Source organism: Paroedura picta, chromosome 3 (genome assembly GCF_049243985.1).
Source record: "Paroedura picta isolate Pp20150507F chromosome 3, Ppicta_v3.0, whole genome shotgun sequence".
Lineage (NCBI taxonomy): Eukaryota > Metazoa > Chordata > Lepidosauria > Squamata > Gekkonidae > Paroedura > Paroedura picta.
In genome coordinates, this window is record NC_135371.1 from 107,488,640 (window position 1) to 107,502,607 (window position 13,968).

The 13,968-nt window shown below is 48.0% G+C and overlaps 2 protein-coding genes across 2 annotated transcripts in view; both read right to left on the reverse strand.

Annotated features, from left to right (window-relative positions):
• The window catches only part of KCNIP1 (potassium voltage-gated channel interacting protein 1), a 776,797-nt gene that overhangs the window by 731,935 nt on the left and 30,894 nt on the right, over window positions 1–13,968 (reverse strand). The gene's annotated exons all lie outside the window — the stretch shown is intronic.
• LOC143831282 (uncharacterized) lies at window positions 7,027–8,488 on the reverse strand. Its single transcript, XM_077324333.1, has 3 exons — window positions 8,230–8,488; window positions 7,968–8,051; window positions 7,027–7,668 (listed from the first exon to the last, which is right to left on the reverse strand). Exons 1-3 carry the CDS (start codon window positions 8,303–8,305, stop codon window positions 7,178–7,180), a joined length of 651 nt encoding a protein of 216 aa, XP_077180448.1. The 5' UTR covers window positions 8,306–8,488; the 3' UTR covers window positions 7,027–7,177.

Genomic DNA, 13,968 nt, shown 5'->3' on the forward strand with positions numbered 1-13,968 from the left:
TCAATTGGAGTTGCTCTCAAGGCTGCAAGAGATGAGTCAGGGACATCGTCAATTATGTGAGCCCAGCTTTAAACGGTGTGTAATAATTGGCAAAACATAAAAAGCACTGTATGTCCTTCTGGATCTTTGGTTCCTGCCAGTGGGTCACTTCCTGGACTTTAGCAGTGGCCATCTGGATACCATGTGTTGAGATTCAATGTCCCAGGAAGTCAATGGATGTCAGGTGGAAGGTGCACTTCTCTAGTTCGGCAAATAGTTGTTCTTTGTGCAGTTGCTAGAGGAACCATGCAGACATGTTGAGGGGTCATGTGCAGTGTCCCTGGAATAAATTAGAATATCATCTAATTAAACAATAATGAATTAATCCAGCAGGTTCATTAAAAAGACATTGGAACACAGCTTATGCAGTGCAGAATTCAAATGGAATCACATGGTACTCTAAATGTCCACAGTGAGTCCCAAATGTGATCTTCCATTCATTCCCTTCCTGGATATAGATCAGGTAACAGGCCCCTTGAAGATCTGGCTTAGTGAACATCTGTGCCCCTTTCACCCTTTCCAGAATCAAAGGCAGGGGCTACTGATCCTGATTGGTGAGCTTATTCCGTGCCCAGTAGTCGTGGCACAACTGCAGTTCACTGCTCTTCTTGTTGATGAACAATACGGGCACTGAAGTCAGGGACAGGGATGGATGAAAGAAGCCACGCTAGAAGTTCTTCAGGAAGTCCTGTAGTCTTGCTTGGGCTCTGACAGGGCGTACAACTGACCCACTGGGAATAGTATGTCCAGCTTCAAGTCAATGCTGCAATCATAGGGTTTATGAGGAGGGAGGTGGTCTGCCCCCCTTTCCTCAAACACATTCTGGAATTGATGGTATTGTTCTGGTTATGCGGACAAGACCTTGGTACTGGTACTGACCAACAGGGTGCAGTCTAATTAAACAATAATGAATGAATCCAGCAGGTTCATTAACAGTTAAGGTTCCTAGAATCTGAGTTCCTGCTCAGCCCAGTACATGACTGGGTTGTTCCTTTCTAGCAAATCCATTCCTAGCTCCAGCAGGGAACCTTGGCATGTGGGCCACATCGAAGCACAATTATCCATGATGGTATTGAACATGTAAGTACATGGGCAGGGTCTCGTGAATAACAGGGCATGCTGCCCCCCACCTGCATGGCGTCTTTGGCTGAGCTCCTGGCTGGCTGGGCTGACAAAGTCAGAGAAGGGGGATTGTTCCCCACCACCTGGCTACTCCTACCCAGCTGCAACTAATGCCTGACTTCCAAGGTCCCATCAATCTGCAGGCAGAGTTCAATCAGCTCCTTCAAGGAAGCGGGGCATGACACCCAGGCCAATTCACCCAATACTGCATCTGACAGTCCTTCTAGGTATTGGTCTCATTTGCCCCCTTCATTCCAGTCCAGATCCTGGGCCAACAGGTGGAATTTGGTACTGTAATCTGCTACTGAAAACTGGACTTGTTTCAGACAACAGATCTGTCAATTTGCTCTCTCCTGCTTTTGGATACCTGAAAAAGCATCTTGGAGTTGTGCCAAGTAGCTGGTGTAACTACTTTCTAGCATTGGGGATTTGGTTATCAACAGTTTGGCCACTCACCTGACTGCTTTGTCTCTCAGCAGGCTAATGAAGAAGGCAACCTTGAGTTTGTCTGTGGTGGAGGTCTCTTTCCTTCAGCTGCATGTATAATTTGCATAAAGCTAAGAAGCCTGGAAATTCTTCAGACTTGCCCTCACAATGTTCCTGTGGATTTACCAGGCACCTAACAGGAGCCAGTCACATGGCTTCCTGCTGTTGGAGTTGAGCCACCATGGCCATTAACTGTGGCACCTGAGCATTCAGGTCAGCTAATAGAGTCTCAGAAGCCCCATCCATGCCCCCCCCCTTTTCTTTTGCTACAGGGGAAAAAGAAAATCTATTTACCCTGTTGCTGTTGTTGGAAGGAAGCAATCTGTCACAAACTGTCATGGTCAGAGGCCAGGCTGTGTGTTTCAACAGCTTTCTGGTCTGGAATGCAAGGTGGTCTTCAGGCAGAGATTGCTTTTCCAAAATCACAGTCCTTTTCTGTTTTGTGTCTAAGAGCCAGGGAGTGGTCATCAGTCAATCCAAAGTCGGAGACCCAGAGGGTGGTCCAGGGTCAGGTTTAAGAAAGCTGGGAGGTGAGGATCTATTCTAGGCAGAACTCTGACATGGTGGTTAGCTAAGTGAACTGTGCAGTTGCTTCCCCTGCTGTCCTTAAATTCCTGAGCATTCTTTTCAGGTCTCTTCTTGAGAAGACTCAGAGTCAGTTAGCAAGCCCTGGCATCTCATGAGGCGTGCACTCCACCTTCAACTGTCTTATTCCTATGCTGTGTCTGATGACCCACAGCTATTCTGGAGCACCTGTCAGCCTGATGGCCCACTGGTGGCCTTGAGAAAAGCTGTCGGCATGGTGGGGGTACTTCTGCTGACATTCCTGACTCAACCTGCTCTCTAGACTGCCCCACATGCAGTGAAGTAGACCTGTTTTCTGGCTCTCCCCCCTGCTCTTTTGCAGTCTCTAAAGGAACTACCCTCCCCTACTGACTATATCAGAGAGGGAGATCTCTTCTTGTATTAAAAAAAGGCTGAGTTAGAATACAAAAAAATAACTGATGATCATAGAACATGTTCTCCCTTGACCTTCGGCATTCTTAAGCCTCATAAAGAGACAGTTCACAAGCACAACTGGCTCCCAGCAAAGCCTCTTGATTTGTCCTTGGAAATCTATTAATGTGAAGAGTGTTGTGTCAGTTGCATAGAAAGGGTACAAAACTGCTTTGTGATGTCACATATGCAATCAATAACAGGAATAAAAAACATTGTTGACTAAAATGGATGACAACATGCAAAGTTATCAAAAAATGGTCCATCCTTATTGAATATATCAAAAGAGTTGTAAAACGGGGGGGGGGGGGGGGATTGCCAGATCTTTGCAGCCTTATTTGTGAAGAAGTCAGGTCACACATTACAACATTAGTATCATTGCAGCCATACTGTGACCATTTGACAGCTTCAGCAAAAGTGGTTTGAAACCCAGAAGGAGATGTGTAATCCTGAAATTGTTAGTGGTGGCCTGGGTGTTCTTTCTCACAATAACTGTGTTGGTAAATGTTAAGTAAGGGTAAGAGAGAGAAGCAAATTCACACATGTCAGTTTCTACTGATACAGTTACAGGGAAGGCCATTTGATTCTGCATTGTAGCCATGACTGCAAAACTGTAATGTAACAGCCTGCTAGTGCGCAATCTCCCCTACAAACTGAGGGCCATTTCGCACAGAGCTCAAAGTTGCTATTTGGTTGCTGTTAGCGAAATCGCTACTTCAACTAGCGAAATGTAACTAGCTGTGCCCGTAACGCACAGCTGCGGTTTTTGCGGAATTTAGCACTTTCACTTCTCGTCACTTTCGTAACCCACAGGCTTCCGGTTCTCCGTCTTTTCGCTACAAAGGAGGTCCCTTTTTAGCGCTTCTGGCCTCCCGTGCCCGTCAATCAAACTGCGGGCACACCTTTGACCTCGACCCTAAAGCCGGACTTGTCGGGGTTCCCTTTTTTTTAAAAAAACCCTGGAAAACCCGTAGCAACGCGTTATCGTCAAATCATTGGCGCCCTTGGAACGTGTTTTCTATTGTTTTCTATGAACCAGAGGTTGATGCATTGATATGTTTGATAGGTTAATCCCCGCCCACAGTACACGCCCACAGGTTACCTGCTTATATGCACCTGGGCAGACACGCGGTCGGCCTCTCTTTGTTTGCGTAGCCTACTGCCCGCATCACAGGTTAACGTTGAAATGGAGAGGATTATTGTTCAATTGTTGGCTCAGATGATTGCGGTGGTCCAGCGTATCCGCACCACTGTGCAGCATAGGAGGGCTGCTTCAGAGGAATACCGAGAACGTATTGCCAGAGCGATGACCAGCAGCACAAGACGTTCTCTACGGGCAACCATGGCGGCAAAGAGGCACTGGCAAGCTCTGGCAGAGGTCCGGTTCCCCCCCCGTTTCTGGGCGGACGAAAGATCCTCTGACTGGTGGGAAAATTTTGTGTGGGCTCGCTGGGATGATGACCACTGGATTGCCAACTTTAGAATGTCTAGGGGGACATTTTTTGAACTCGTGGAGGCTCTACGTGGACGCATGGAGAGGCAAGTCACTGGCATGCGGCGCCCCGTGCCAGTGGAAAAAAGGGTGGCGGTCGCATTGTGGTACTTGGCCACCCCTCAGTACTTCCGGACAGTAGCCCAGCAATTCGGACTCGGAGTCACTACGGTTGGCGATATCCTTAAGGAGTTCTGCCTCGCCATGGAGGCGGAATTGTTCAGCAAAGTCGTGTGCCTCGGAGACCGGCTTGGAGCGGTGAGTGTCATTCGATCCCCTTTGCCCTTTAAATTTTTTTTCTTGTTTGACAGGTCAGCAACGAAGACGCGATACACCCCACGCTGACATGCCATGGCTTATATTCTTTTCTTTCCCTTATTCCAGAGTATGGACGGGTTTGCCAGGCTTGGATTCCCGCATTGTTTTGCGGCCGTCGATGGAAGCCACATCCCTATCCGTGCCCCCGGGGGAAGCATAAAGGAGTACGGTAACAGGAAGGACTTTTGTTCTGTTCTCCTGCAAGGAACTGTGGACTTCTCCGGCCGGTTTATCGATGCCGAGGTGGGGTGGAGTGGCAGGAGGCATGATGCCCTTGTTTTCAGGGAATCGAACCTCAGGAAAGCCATGGACGAAGGGGTCTTTGTTCCAGGAAACCCCACCGCCACCATTGAGGGCGTGCGTGTGCCGGCGTTGGTGCTCGGTGACGGAGCCTACCCATTACGACGCTGGCTCATGACTCCCTACAAGCGGCCAAGGACAGACGTGCAGAGCCACTACAACCTCAGTCACTCCCGGGCAAGGAATGTAGTGGAGCGTGCCTTTGGACGTCTGAAGTCCCGGTTCCGTTGCCTGATGTCCCGACTCCATGTGCATATAGACAATGTGACTCCGCTGATCATCGCGTGTGTCATTTTGCACAACATATGCGAGGACAAGGGACATAACATCCCCTTCCCTGTGGATGAACCTGATCCTGTAGTCCTTGAGGACACTCAAGACATCCCTGAAGCAAGGAGAAAAAGGATCTATGCTGAGGGGTGCAAGGTTCGGGACGCCATAGCCACCCACATCTACAGAAACAGGAGGCGTGTTTAATTGTTTTTCCCACTCTGTTGTTGAATAAAGTTTTGTGTTCTTTGTTTAACCTTGTCTTGTGCGGTTTGTGTACTTTGCCAGCAAAAAAACGGGGATTCTCTGGTCCAAAAGCACTTTGACAGCCCTAAATGCTAACTCCCCACTGAAATTGACACACACAATACGGAAGCGCTGAACGGGGAAAGTTCGGGGAGGCGGGTAGCCAGGAAGTATTGGCGACCCCTGTCAAACCGGAGGATCAATCCACTTATGTTCCAAGGAATAATTTTATTGGTGGGCAGCTTTGATACATTTAAAATAGGGGTGGTCGATCGGAGCAACGCACGTTCATTCCCTAACCGTCATTCCGAAGATGCCGAAGCCACGGAAGGGCTCCTTCTGGCAGCGCGCCGAGGCTGAGGCACTTCTGGAGCTGGTGCTCCAATCGAAAAGTGTTGGCCGCCTTATGGCCAGCACCCACTGCCACACCAAGGGTGCTTACCTGGTGTTGGCATCAAAGCTGAGGGAGAGGGGCTATGTCCGGACCTGGGAGCAGGTCCGGACAAAATTTAAGAGGGTGAAGCTGGACTTCCTCAACAGTCTGGAACAGTGGGGGGGGGGTCCCGCAGCCAAGCGGGAGGACGGTCTTCCACGACCAGATGGTGAAAATATGGGAGAAGGCTGGGAAGCCCCCCCTGGAAATGAGGAGGCATATGGGTGAGTGCTGCCCTCGTTGTGTTTTGCCCTTAAACATGCATGGCATGACTAGCTGCCTCTTTCCCCTACTGTCCCCAATGAAATTCGAGAAAGTATTTAGATGCTGTCAACCCCCTCTGACTTAGCCCGCCAGTACTGTGTAGAACCACTTTGGTTATGCGCTTTGACTCTAACTGTGGTGTGTCTACCAGCTGTGTTTCATCTCTGGTTTGTGTGCTTTTAATTATGATTTCTCTTTTTCTTTGCCCAGCCACACAATCACCATCCAAGATGGCAAAAGCACCTGAGCGTGAGGAGGGGGAGGAAGAGGGACCTTCCACCTCAGGACAGGCTGCAGGTGAGAGTTTTATGTCTGTGCGGGAGACCCATGTGTGTGTACCCCCATGGAGCAATATGGGAGCCTGCTGTGATGCTTCCATTTGAAGTGTTATTAAATTCTTTGTTTGATTTCTATAGCAGAAACTATGGAGGCAAGGATGCGTGCCATGGAGGCCAGGGTGACTGCCTTAGAGGCTGAAGTGGCAGACCTGAAAGGGGAGTTAGAGCAGCAAAGGCAGCAGAGGGAGGCGGAAGAACGTAGGTTATGTTCCCCACTGCCCAACTCTTCTCACACTGTGGCTAAGGCCACCAAAAAGTGTATGCATGTAAACTAAAAAAATTGGAAAATATGTGTGGCACTAATGTGTACTTTTTCTCCCTCCCCACACAGTTAAGAAGAAGGAGGACGAAGACCTCTTCCGCCGCAAAGTTAGGGGGACCATGGGACGGTTGTGCAGGAGAGTGAGGGAGATGGAAGGGGCTGGGGAGGGGAGCGGTGGGACCTAAGTTTTGTTTTCTTTTTGTGTTTTGGGGTGGGGGGTGTTGGGGGGGTTCCCAGTTACTTTGCCCATTTTTCTATCCCTGTTAAATATTTGAATTTGTTAAAACACAGTTGGCTTTCTTGGAGGTTGGGGGTGGTGGGGGGGGGGTCCAAGTTACATTCCCTTGTTTTTTTCCCCTGTTGAACTGTTTCTGAAAATAAAATGTTATTTTAAATTTCCTGAAAAAGACTCCAGTGTGACTCCTTGCACACCTTTCACCCCAAACTCCTAAAACACCTTTAACCTTTAAAACACCCTCCAACCTCCAACCCACACAACGGTGCCAGAATAGGCACAATCACTAGAGAGGGTACACAGAGACAGAGTCAAAAACATAAACTTTATTGAACAGACAACAGCAAACACAGATAACCAGACAAACTGGCCCAAACTAGGAGGGGGAGAACTTGTCCGCGGGTTTAACGACTCTCTTCCCCAGAACAGTCCTCCTTCTCGTTTGGGTCGCGGCATTCTGAGAGGGGGTGGGTGGGGTGGGTGCTGGAGGTGGTGGGGGGGGTGTGGGTGGGGGGGGGACGTGCACTGTAATCTGAGGAGGGGTGGCCGCCTCCATAACCGCGACCGCCCTCTCCATCAGCCTCCTTATCATTCGAACCTCCTCCACGCTTTCGCGTAGTGAGTTGTTCGAGTCTCTAAGGATGGCACGGAATTTTTTGCCCTCCTGGGCCACGAGGGAGAGCATCGCCTGGTCTGCAGCAGCGGCACGCCTGGACTCCTCCTGGCAGTGCTCCAGGATCCTTTCTCCCACACTAGTCAGGACGGAGACGCGCCGCAGCCTGCCGCGTTCCCTGGCCAGCCTCTCCTCAGCCGGGAGAGCACCCCTGGGTGGTGAGCCAGCTGGCTCGTCGTCTTCTGAAAGGACCTCTGTTGGCAAAAAAAAGAGAAACAGAACTGTTAGTAACAACGAGACAGTCAAAACGCACCCTGGTGCACATGGTGGCCTTTCTTGGTTACATATTGTTAAACCAAGACTCAGAACAATGCCAGGGGAGCACATGGTTATTGTTTGTTTGCCCATGGTGGCCTTTCTTGGTTACATATTGTTAAACCAAGACTCAGAACAATGCCAGGGGAGCACAAAAATGAAAAGGAAGCACACAGTTATTGCACACTGACATTGCCCTGCAGCCATGGCTCGAAAGGAACAGTTCATGCACGCTCACCATCTTGTATCTGTATACGCCTGCGCACGGCAGGAGGTCCAGCCACCCCACGCTCCTCCTCCTCCTGTGTCCCGGGTATGAAATCTGAAAAAAGGGAAAAAAGAACATGATTTAGGACCAAAGTGTGGCAAAGCAAGCTTCAAACCCTAAAGCAGCAACGTTGAGGGACTCTCTTCTGTCTCTTGGCAGTGCTGCTGCCCTGCACAAACAGAAAAGCACAAAGCAGTTAAACCCCCCCCCCCTTATTGCAACTGATACTTACCAACATTTGTGGACGCCCCAGAATCACTGTCCTCTGCTACTGCTGCAGGGGACTCGAGGACCACCGTCCCAGGCATCTGTGTCTCTGTGGAAAAGAGCAGAAAATAGTGAAAAAGGAGCAAGCATACAACCTGAACCACACAGCAAGCTCCCAAAGTAGTGGCTAGAGCACTGCAGAAGGCCTATGGCTGAGGCATGCAGCAAAACTGTTTGGGTTGTTGTTTAAACACAACCGTTTTAAAAAGCCACCCAAAGCAATCCACAAACATCCTATCATATTATGCGTTGCAACGAACACACGAGAAAACGATTCCCAAACGTCAGAACACACATTTGCTCAATATAAAATATAAAAAAAATAAAATATAAAAGAAAAAGAAAATTACTTACCGGAGGCAAGGGGCGTTTGCTCAGGAACCTCCTCTGGCTCCCCAGGAGCGATGGCCATCAGGTCCACCGTTACCAATTCCGCTGGTCGTTGCTGGACGGGGGGTGGAGGCCGAAAGCTGGACGAGGTGCCCTCGCCGGGATCCTCCTCAGCGGGTGGTTCCTCGACCGGGGCAGCCGGCTTCCGAACCACCTTAAGGCTCCTCCCGACGCGCTTCGGCCTGCCGGCTCCTTCCCCGTCTCCATACAGCTGGCGCTGCTCCTCGAAGTAGGGGCAGGTCATCTTTTCGTTGCCGGAACCCTTGTTATGGTTCACGGCTCTCATGTACTCCGCCCGCATCGTTTTGGTTTTCGACCGGCATTCAAGGCCGGTCCTGTTGTGGCCCAGGGCACGCATCTTTATGGCCACTTGCTCGAAGACCTCCCTATTCCTGTGAGAGGACTGGAAGGCGTCCTGGATTTTCTCTTCCGAGAAAATCGCGATCAGGTCCCTGATCTCCGCGTCCCTCCAAGTTGGGCCACGGCCGGTTGCAGGGACGGACGAGGCTTGCGAAGAGGATTCCATGGTGCTTTCGCTAGTAGCTGAGCAAAATGGTGGTGCGAGGTGCAGGGTGCAACGGATCATATACCTTCCTGCACACAAAGACAAAGGGACTAGCCGGCTCCTGATTGGTAGAGGGCAGTAGGGGACACGCGCATTGGCCACATTAGGTCACATGTCACGTTCAAAACTCCTCGCGCGGGAACAGGATCTGCTCCTAATGGCCAGATTACCGCCTTTTGTTTGACTTCTCGCATGCGCTGATTCGTCCACACGCGGGAAGAGCAGTTTGAACATGCAGCGGGAGCCATTTTAGTGAGATGTCCGCCATTACAAAAACGCATGCCGGTGTAAAACCGAGAGCAATTGCAGTGGTACGCGACAGTTCCCCAATAATATTCACCAACCAAAGCATAAATCAATGACATGTAACTGGCGAACGTTCGTTGGCACGCTCAGCGGAAGGTTTTTTAAAATGAACGGCGGACGGCGACTCCGCTTGCCGGAGGTCTAGCCGCCGATGGAAGGGGTTGTCCGCACCCAAGCACAACCACGCACCCGGAACCACACAAAGACCCACTACACATAAACCGCCCCTCATGAAATCACCTCGAATCATATCTATTGAACCCCAGTAATCTAAACAGGAGACTGCGAGCGGCGAACGTTCGTTGGCACGCTCAGAGGAAAGTTTTTAAAAATGATCCCCGTACGTTGACTCCGCTAGTACTGGCCTAAGGTAGACGGGGTTTTAAGCTTTGGGCAAATGTTTGGAACGTGACGGTGTGTGCCACTGTGCTTTTGAAAAACTATTGTGGTGTCCGGGCAGAATTTCAGAAAGTGATCGTGCTTGAAAGCCAGTCGCTGTCTCGTTGCCTCGTAGATCCCCGCTCGCTCGGAGAAAAAAAATGGCGGACAGTTCGCCGGAAGTTAGGAGGAAAGGCTCGGGAGGAGGGACTTTGAAGAAACCGCAACAATGGTAACGCACAAGTCTGTGGCGCTACTGTTGCAGATTGGTTGCAGGAGTGTATCGCTATCCGGAGGGTGAATCCACTTTTCTGGATTCCCCTAGAAGCGCTACAACGAAGCGCTTTTTGCGGGTCGGTTGCAGGACTGTTGCAGATTGTGTACGACGTCGTGGGTTATGGCAAATTTGTAGCGTTTCCAATTGGCAACCATCCTGCTACTTTGAAGCCGTGCGAAATGGCCCTGATTCTTCTTGCCAATTTTGCTTTAACTCTCCCCCCCCCCCCCCGTGAATTGCCATCTGCTAAAACAGCCTCAGCAGAAACTTCCAGCAGCACCATTGCTTTGGTTAGAATGGACCAGAATACATTGCTGGGCTGCTTCATGAATGAATAAATAAATTCTGGCTGATCCAGAAGCCAAAACACAGTTTTTATATCTTCAAATTGCATGTAGAACAAATAGGGAAATAAGGTTTCTTGCAAAACAAGAAAGCAGTTTACATAGTCAGTTAACTTTTAATGGAAGAAGTTAAAGGATAGCTAAAAGACTTGTAGAGTCCAAGTGGATTTCTGACACTAAGACCCATGAGTATATTCAAAGCAGCACTCAAAGAAGCAGTTAATCAACTTCATTGTTCTGTTTTTGTCACAGAAGGAAAAAAGCACACTTTGGGAATGGCTTCTATCCCCAGTCATATAGCACAAAGGGGTAAGACCAACAAAGATTCACTTCTGCCAGGATCTGAGAAAAGGGGGGTAGAGACCAGAAGCCAAGTGTGGGAAACTAAGCTGATACGGATCAAAATCAAAACGAAACGGAGATCTTGTGTTAAATAACAGAAATTCAGCCAAAATGTTGAACAAGTAGCCTTGTTAATAATGGCAGGGATAGTATTTTAAAGTGGAGGGTCTTTAGAAACAAACACATTGTTAAAATGAGAGGTCCTTGCCTGCATCCACACATTCTTGTACGATCATTGCTGGATAGATGCAATTGTGACTGGATTGTCTACACTAAACAATGTAAGTAAAGTATGTAAGATGGCTAATAGAATATGAACAGGCTTTGGCAGTTGAGTGACCTGCTGTTTAAATGGGGCAAAATATCAGGAGCTGAATGCGATTGTGACTGGCCAAGCTGTTACAGACATGAGGGTCATGCTTTCCAGGGTGATGTGTTGAAGCTCTTTGAACGCTCCGCTGCTGCAATTGAGTTAATTTAAATTTTAGATATTAATATTTCAGGATATTGACTAAGTGGCTTCAATGCCTTTTATATCAACTGGGTTAGATATATTATTACTAGCAAAAAATGTGTTTTGAAAACAGGTAGTATAAAGGCAAAGAGAGGGCAGAAGGGCCCTGGCAGACTAGGCCAGCACTATGGACTGAGTTCAAGCTGCACCCCCTAGTTCTCCCAGAAGCTATGGGGCTTGGAAGCATGGAGCAGGCATGGCAGATCATGGCTGGATGCCCCCCACTGTTCCATAGGCCAGGGAGCACGGTGTGGCAGAACATACCTTCCCAGCATCTAGGAAGCCGAAGGGTACCTTGATGGCCATGCCCTGCTCCCCTTCTTCCCTCTTGCCAGTTCTTCCTCCTCATGGCAAGTGCTGGGAAGCAGCATGGAGTGGTGGAGGGTTAGGAAGAGCCTCTGACTGGCCAACAGTGGGGGAGTCCTGAGACATTATTGGGGGCATGTTCCTCAATGAGGGCCAATGAGAGGCTCATCATGTTGTTGGAAGGACATTATGGACTGTATATATTATGACATGCTTCCTGTGTATCTCTGCCATACAATAAATAACTCAAGACAATACCATCATAAAATATTTTCTATAATGCAATTATTGGACAATATGCAACAATTTGTAAATAGCCCTTGGTCAATTATCTGAATTCTGGAGTTTGGATGAGGCTATTATCTTCCTGGGACATTCCCAATAATTGTCCATCCATCCCTTTAGTGTGTACATTTTGTCATATACTGGCCAGTGACTTGCTTATTTGATTTTAGTGCAGCTGAGAAGTAAGTCTCACCAAAATGGAAGTGGCAATGACAATACAAAAGCAGTGCAATAGTATGTGAATACTCTGGACAAAGAAGTATATGTTCATATTCAGTTCTGAATGCCGATCTCCCAGAATTACAGCTCAACTCCAGACTACAGAGATCAGTTCCCCTGGAAAAAATGAATGCTTTGGAGGGTAGTGTAGGAGTTCTATGGTATTGTGCCCCCTTGAGGTTCCTGTCTTCCCTAGGCTTCACTCCCAAATTACTAAGAATTTTCCTACCTGGAGCTCTCCTGATAAGTCTAATTCTGACCTTTTGCTAACATCCATGACAAATAACTAAGTTGTATCAAAAAAATGTGAGATCCTATTAAATTCCAGGGGCAGCTGAAATAATAGGACTGATTCCATACAAGGAATCTGCCCCTGGACAGCCTCTGGTTGCTGGCAGGTTTTAGTGCTGCTTCCACATGACATCATCAGCAACCTGAGTCGGTCCAGGGGCTGGCTTGAGTTTTGGCCAGATTTGCCTTGAGATGAGGGAAATCACCAAAACTGGCTTTACCACCTGGCATCACACTTCATATCAGGGAGCAACCAGGTGCATGCCTGCATAGGGGGAGAAACATGTGACAGTCCCTGCAGTGTTTAGCCGAGCTAACACCTGCCCTTCCCTCTCAATTTCCTGCTGAAGAATTTTTTTTAACAGCACAGTCTGCATTGCTGCATGACCGTGAAACTATTTTGCCTAAGCTAAAATAAAATGTTTCCTTAAGTGTCCATGGTCTTTTTGGGATTGGGCATGCAAAACACAGTCTTGTTTGTATTTTCTGGCTGCGGGGAATTAACATTGCGGGGGGGGGGGGGGAGAAGTTTGATTTATTTTCCCTTGCTGCCTCATCAGGAGGCAAAAAGCCATGACGAGATGGCAGGAAAACATGGGAGAGATCTCCCATCATGAAGACGTGCATTTGCAAGCAAGAGGCAGCGCAAGTTTTGTGCCTTCATGCAGAATCAGTCAAGCAGTTATACAGTGTTAACGGACATGTGGTCCTCATTTTTGGAGTAATCAATATGCCTAAATTTCAGAGGGTCAGCCTGAAGTAGAACAGTTACTCATGTAGGTTTCTAAGGTACTACAGAACTCAAATTCAATGTGTCTAAATTGCAGCATATACTGGAAGTGTTAAATTTTATTATTTAGTATTAAAATTATTTTTTATATTATTAAAACTTGGGTGTCACAACTGATTCTGATTCTGTGAAGGTTCAAGGGGGTGGCAGGTTACAGTTGATGAGCGATTGGGATGTGAGTGATTGGGATGTGAGTGTCCTGCATAGTGTACGGGGTTGGACTAGATGACCCAGGAGGTCCCTTCCAACTCTATTATTCTATTATTCTAAATGGCATTTTTAAGTACATGCACAATATTAAACAACTTCAACACCTTTAAAAAAAAACTGCCTCCATTTTAAAATTCTTTGAACAGTTCTTTTGCTGTTTTGTACAACAGCTGTTCCAGAGAAAAATGTGTTGAACATTTCAAAATAGCAATAATGAATGCTCACACAGTTTGCTAAGGGGAGTTTTTCACTTGACTTAAGATTAAGCTGCAAAATAGCAGTTGTAGGAATACATTAGCACCACACTTATTTCAACATTCTATTCATTCACAACAGACCTGTTTATCTTCATACATAGAAAGGATCTATGTCTAGCAAAATGCAGGAAAAGATCCTTGAAGCTGGCATTTCAGTTCTCTGGTTACTTGCAGGAGCAAGAGCAGATATTTCATGTGATTTAAAAAAAACTATCAAGTACTACTACACG

Excerpts from the sequence above, each read along its gene's own strand:
- LOC143831282 (XM_077324333.1), bottom strand. The coding sequence starts at position 8,305 with ATGCCTGGGACGGTGGTCCTCGAGTCCCCTGCAGCAGTAGCAGAGGAC. Across the intron at positions 8,052-8,229 it reads TGGGGCGTCCACAAATGTTG|ATTTCATACCCGGGACACAG; the intron begins GTAAGTATCAGT and ends CCCTTTTTTCAG. Across the intron at positions 7,669-7,967 it reads GCGTATACAGATACAAGATG|AGGTCCTTTCAGAAGACGAC; the intron begins GTGAGCGTGCAT and ends TTTTGCCAACAG.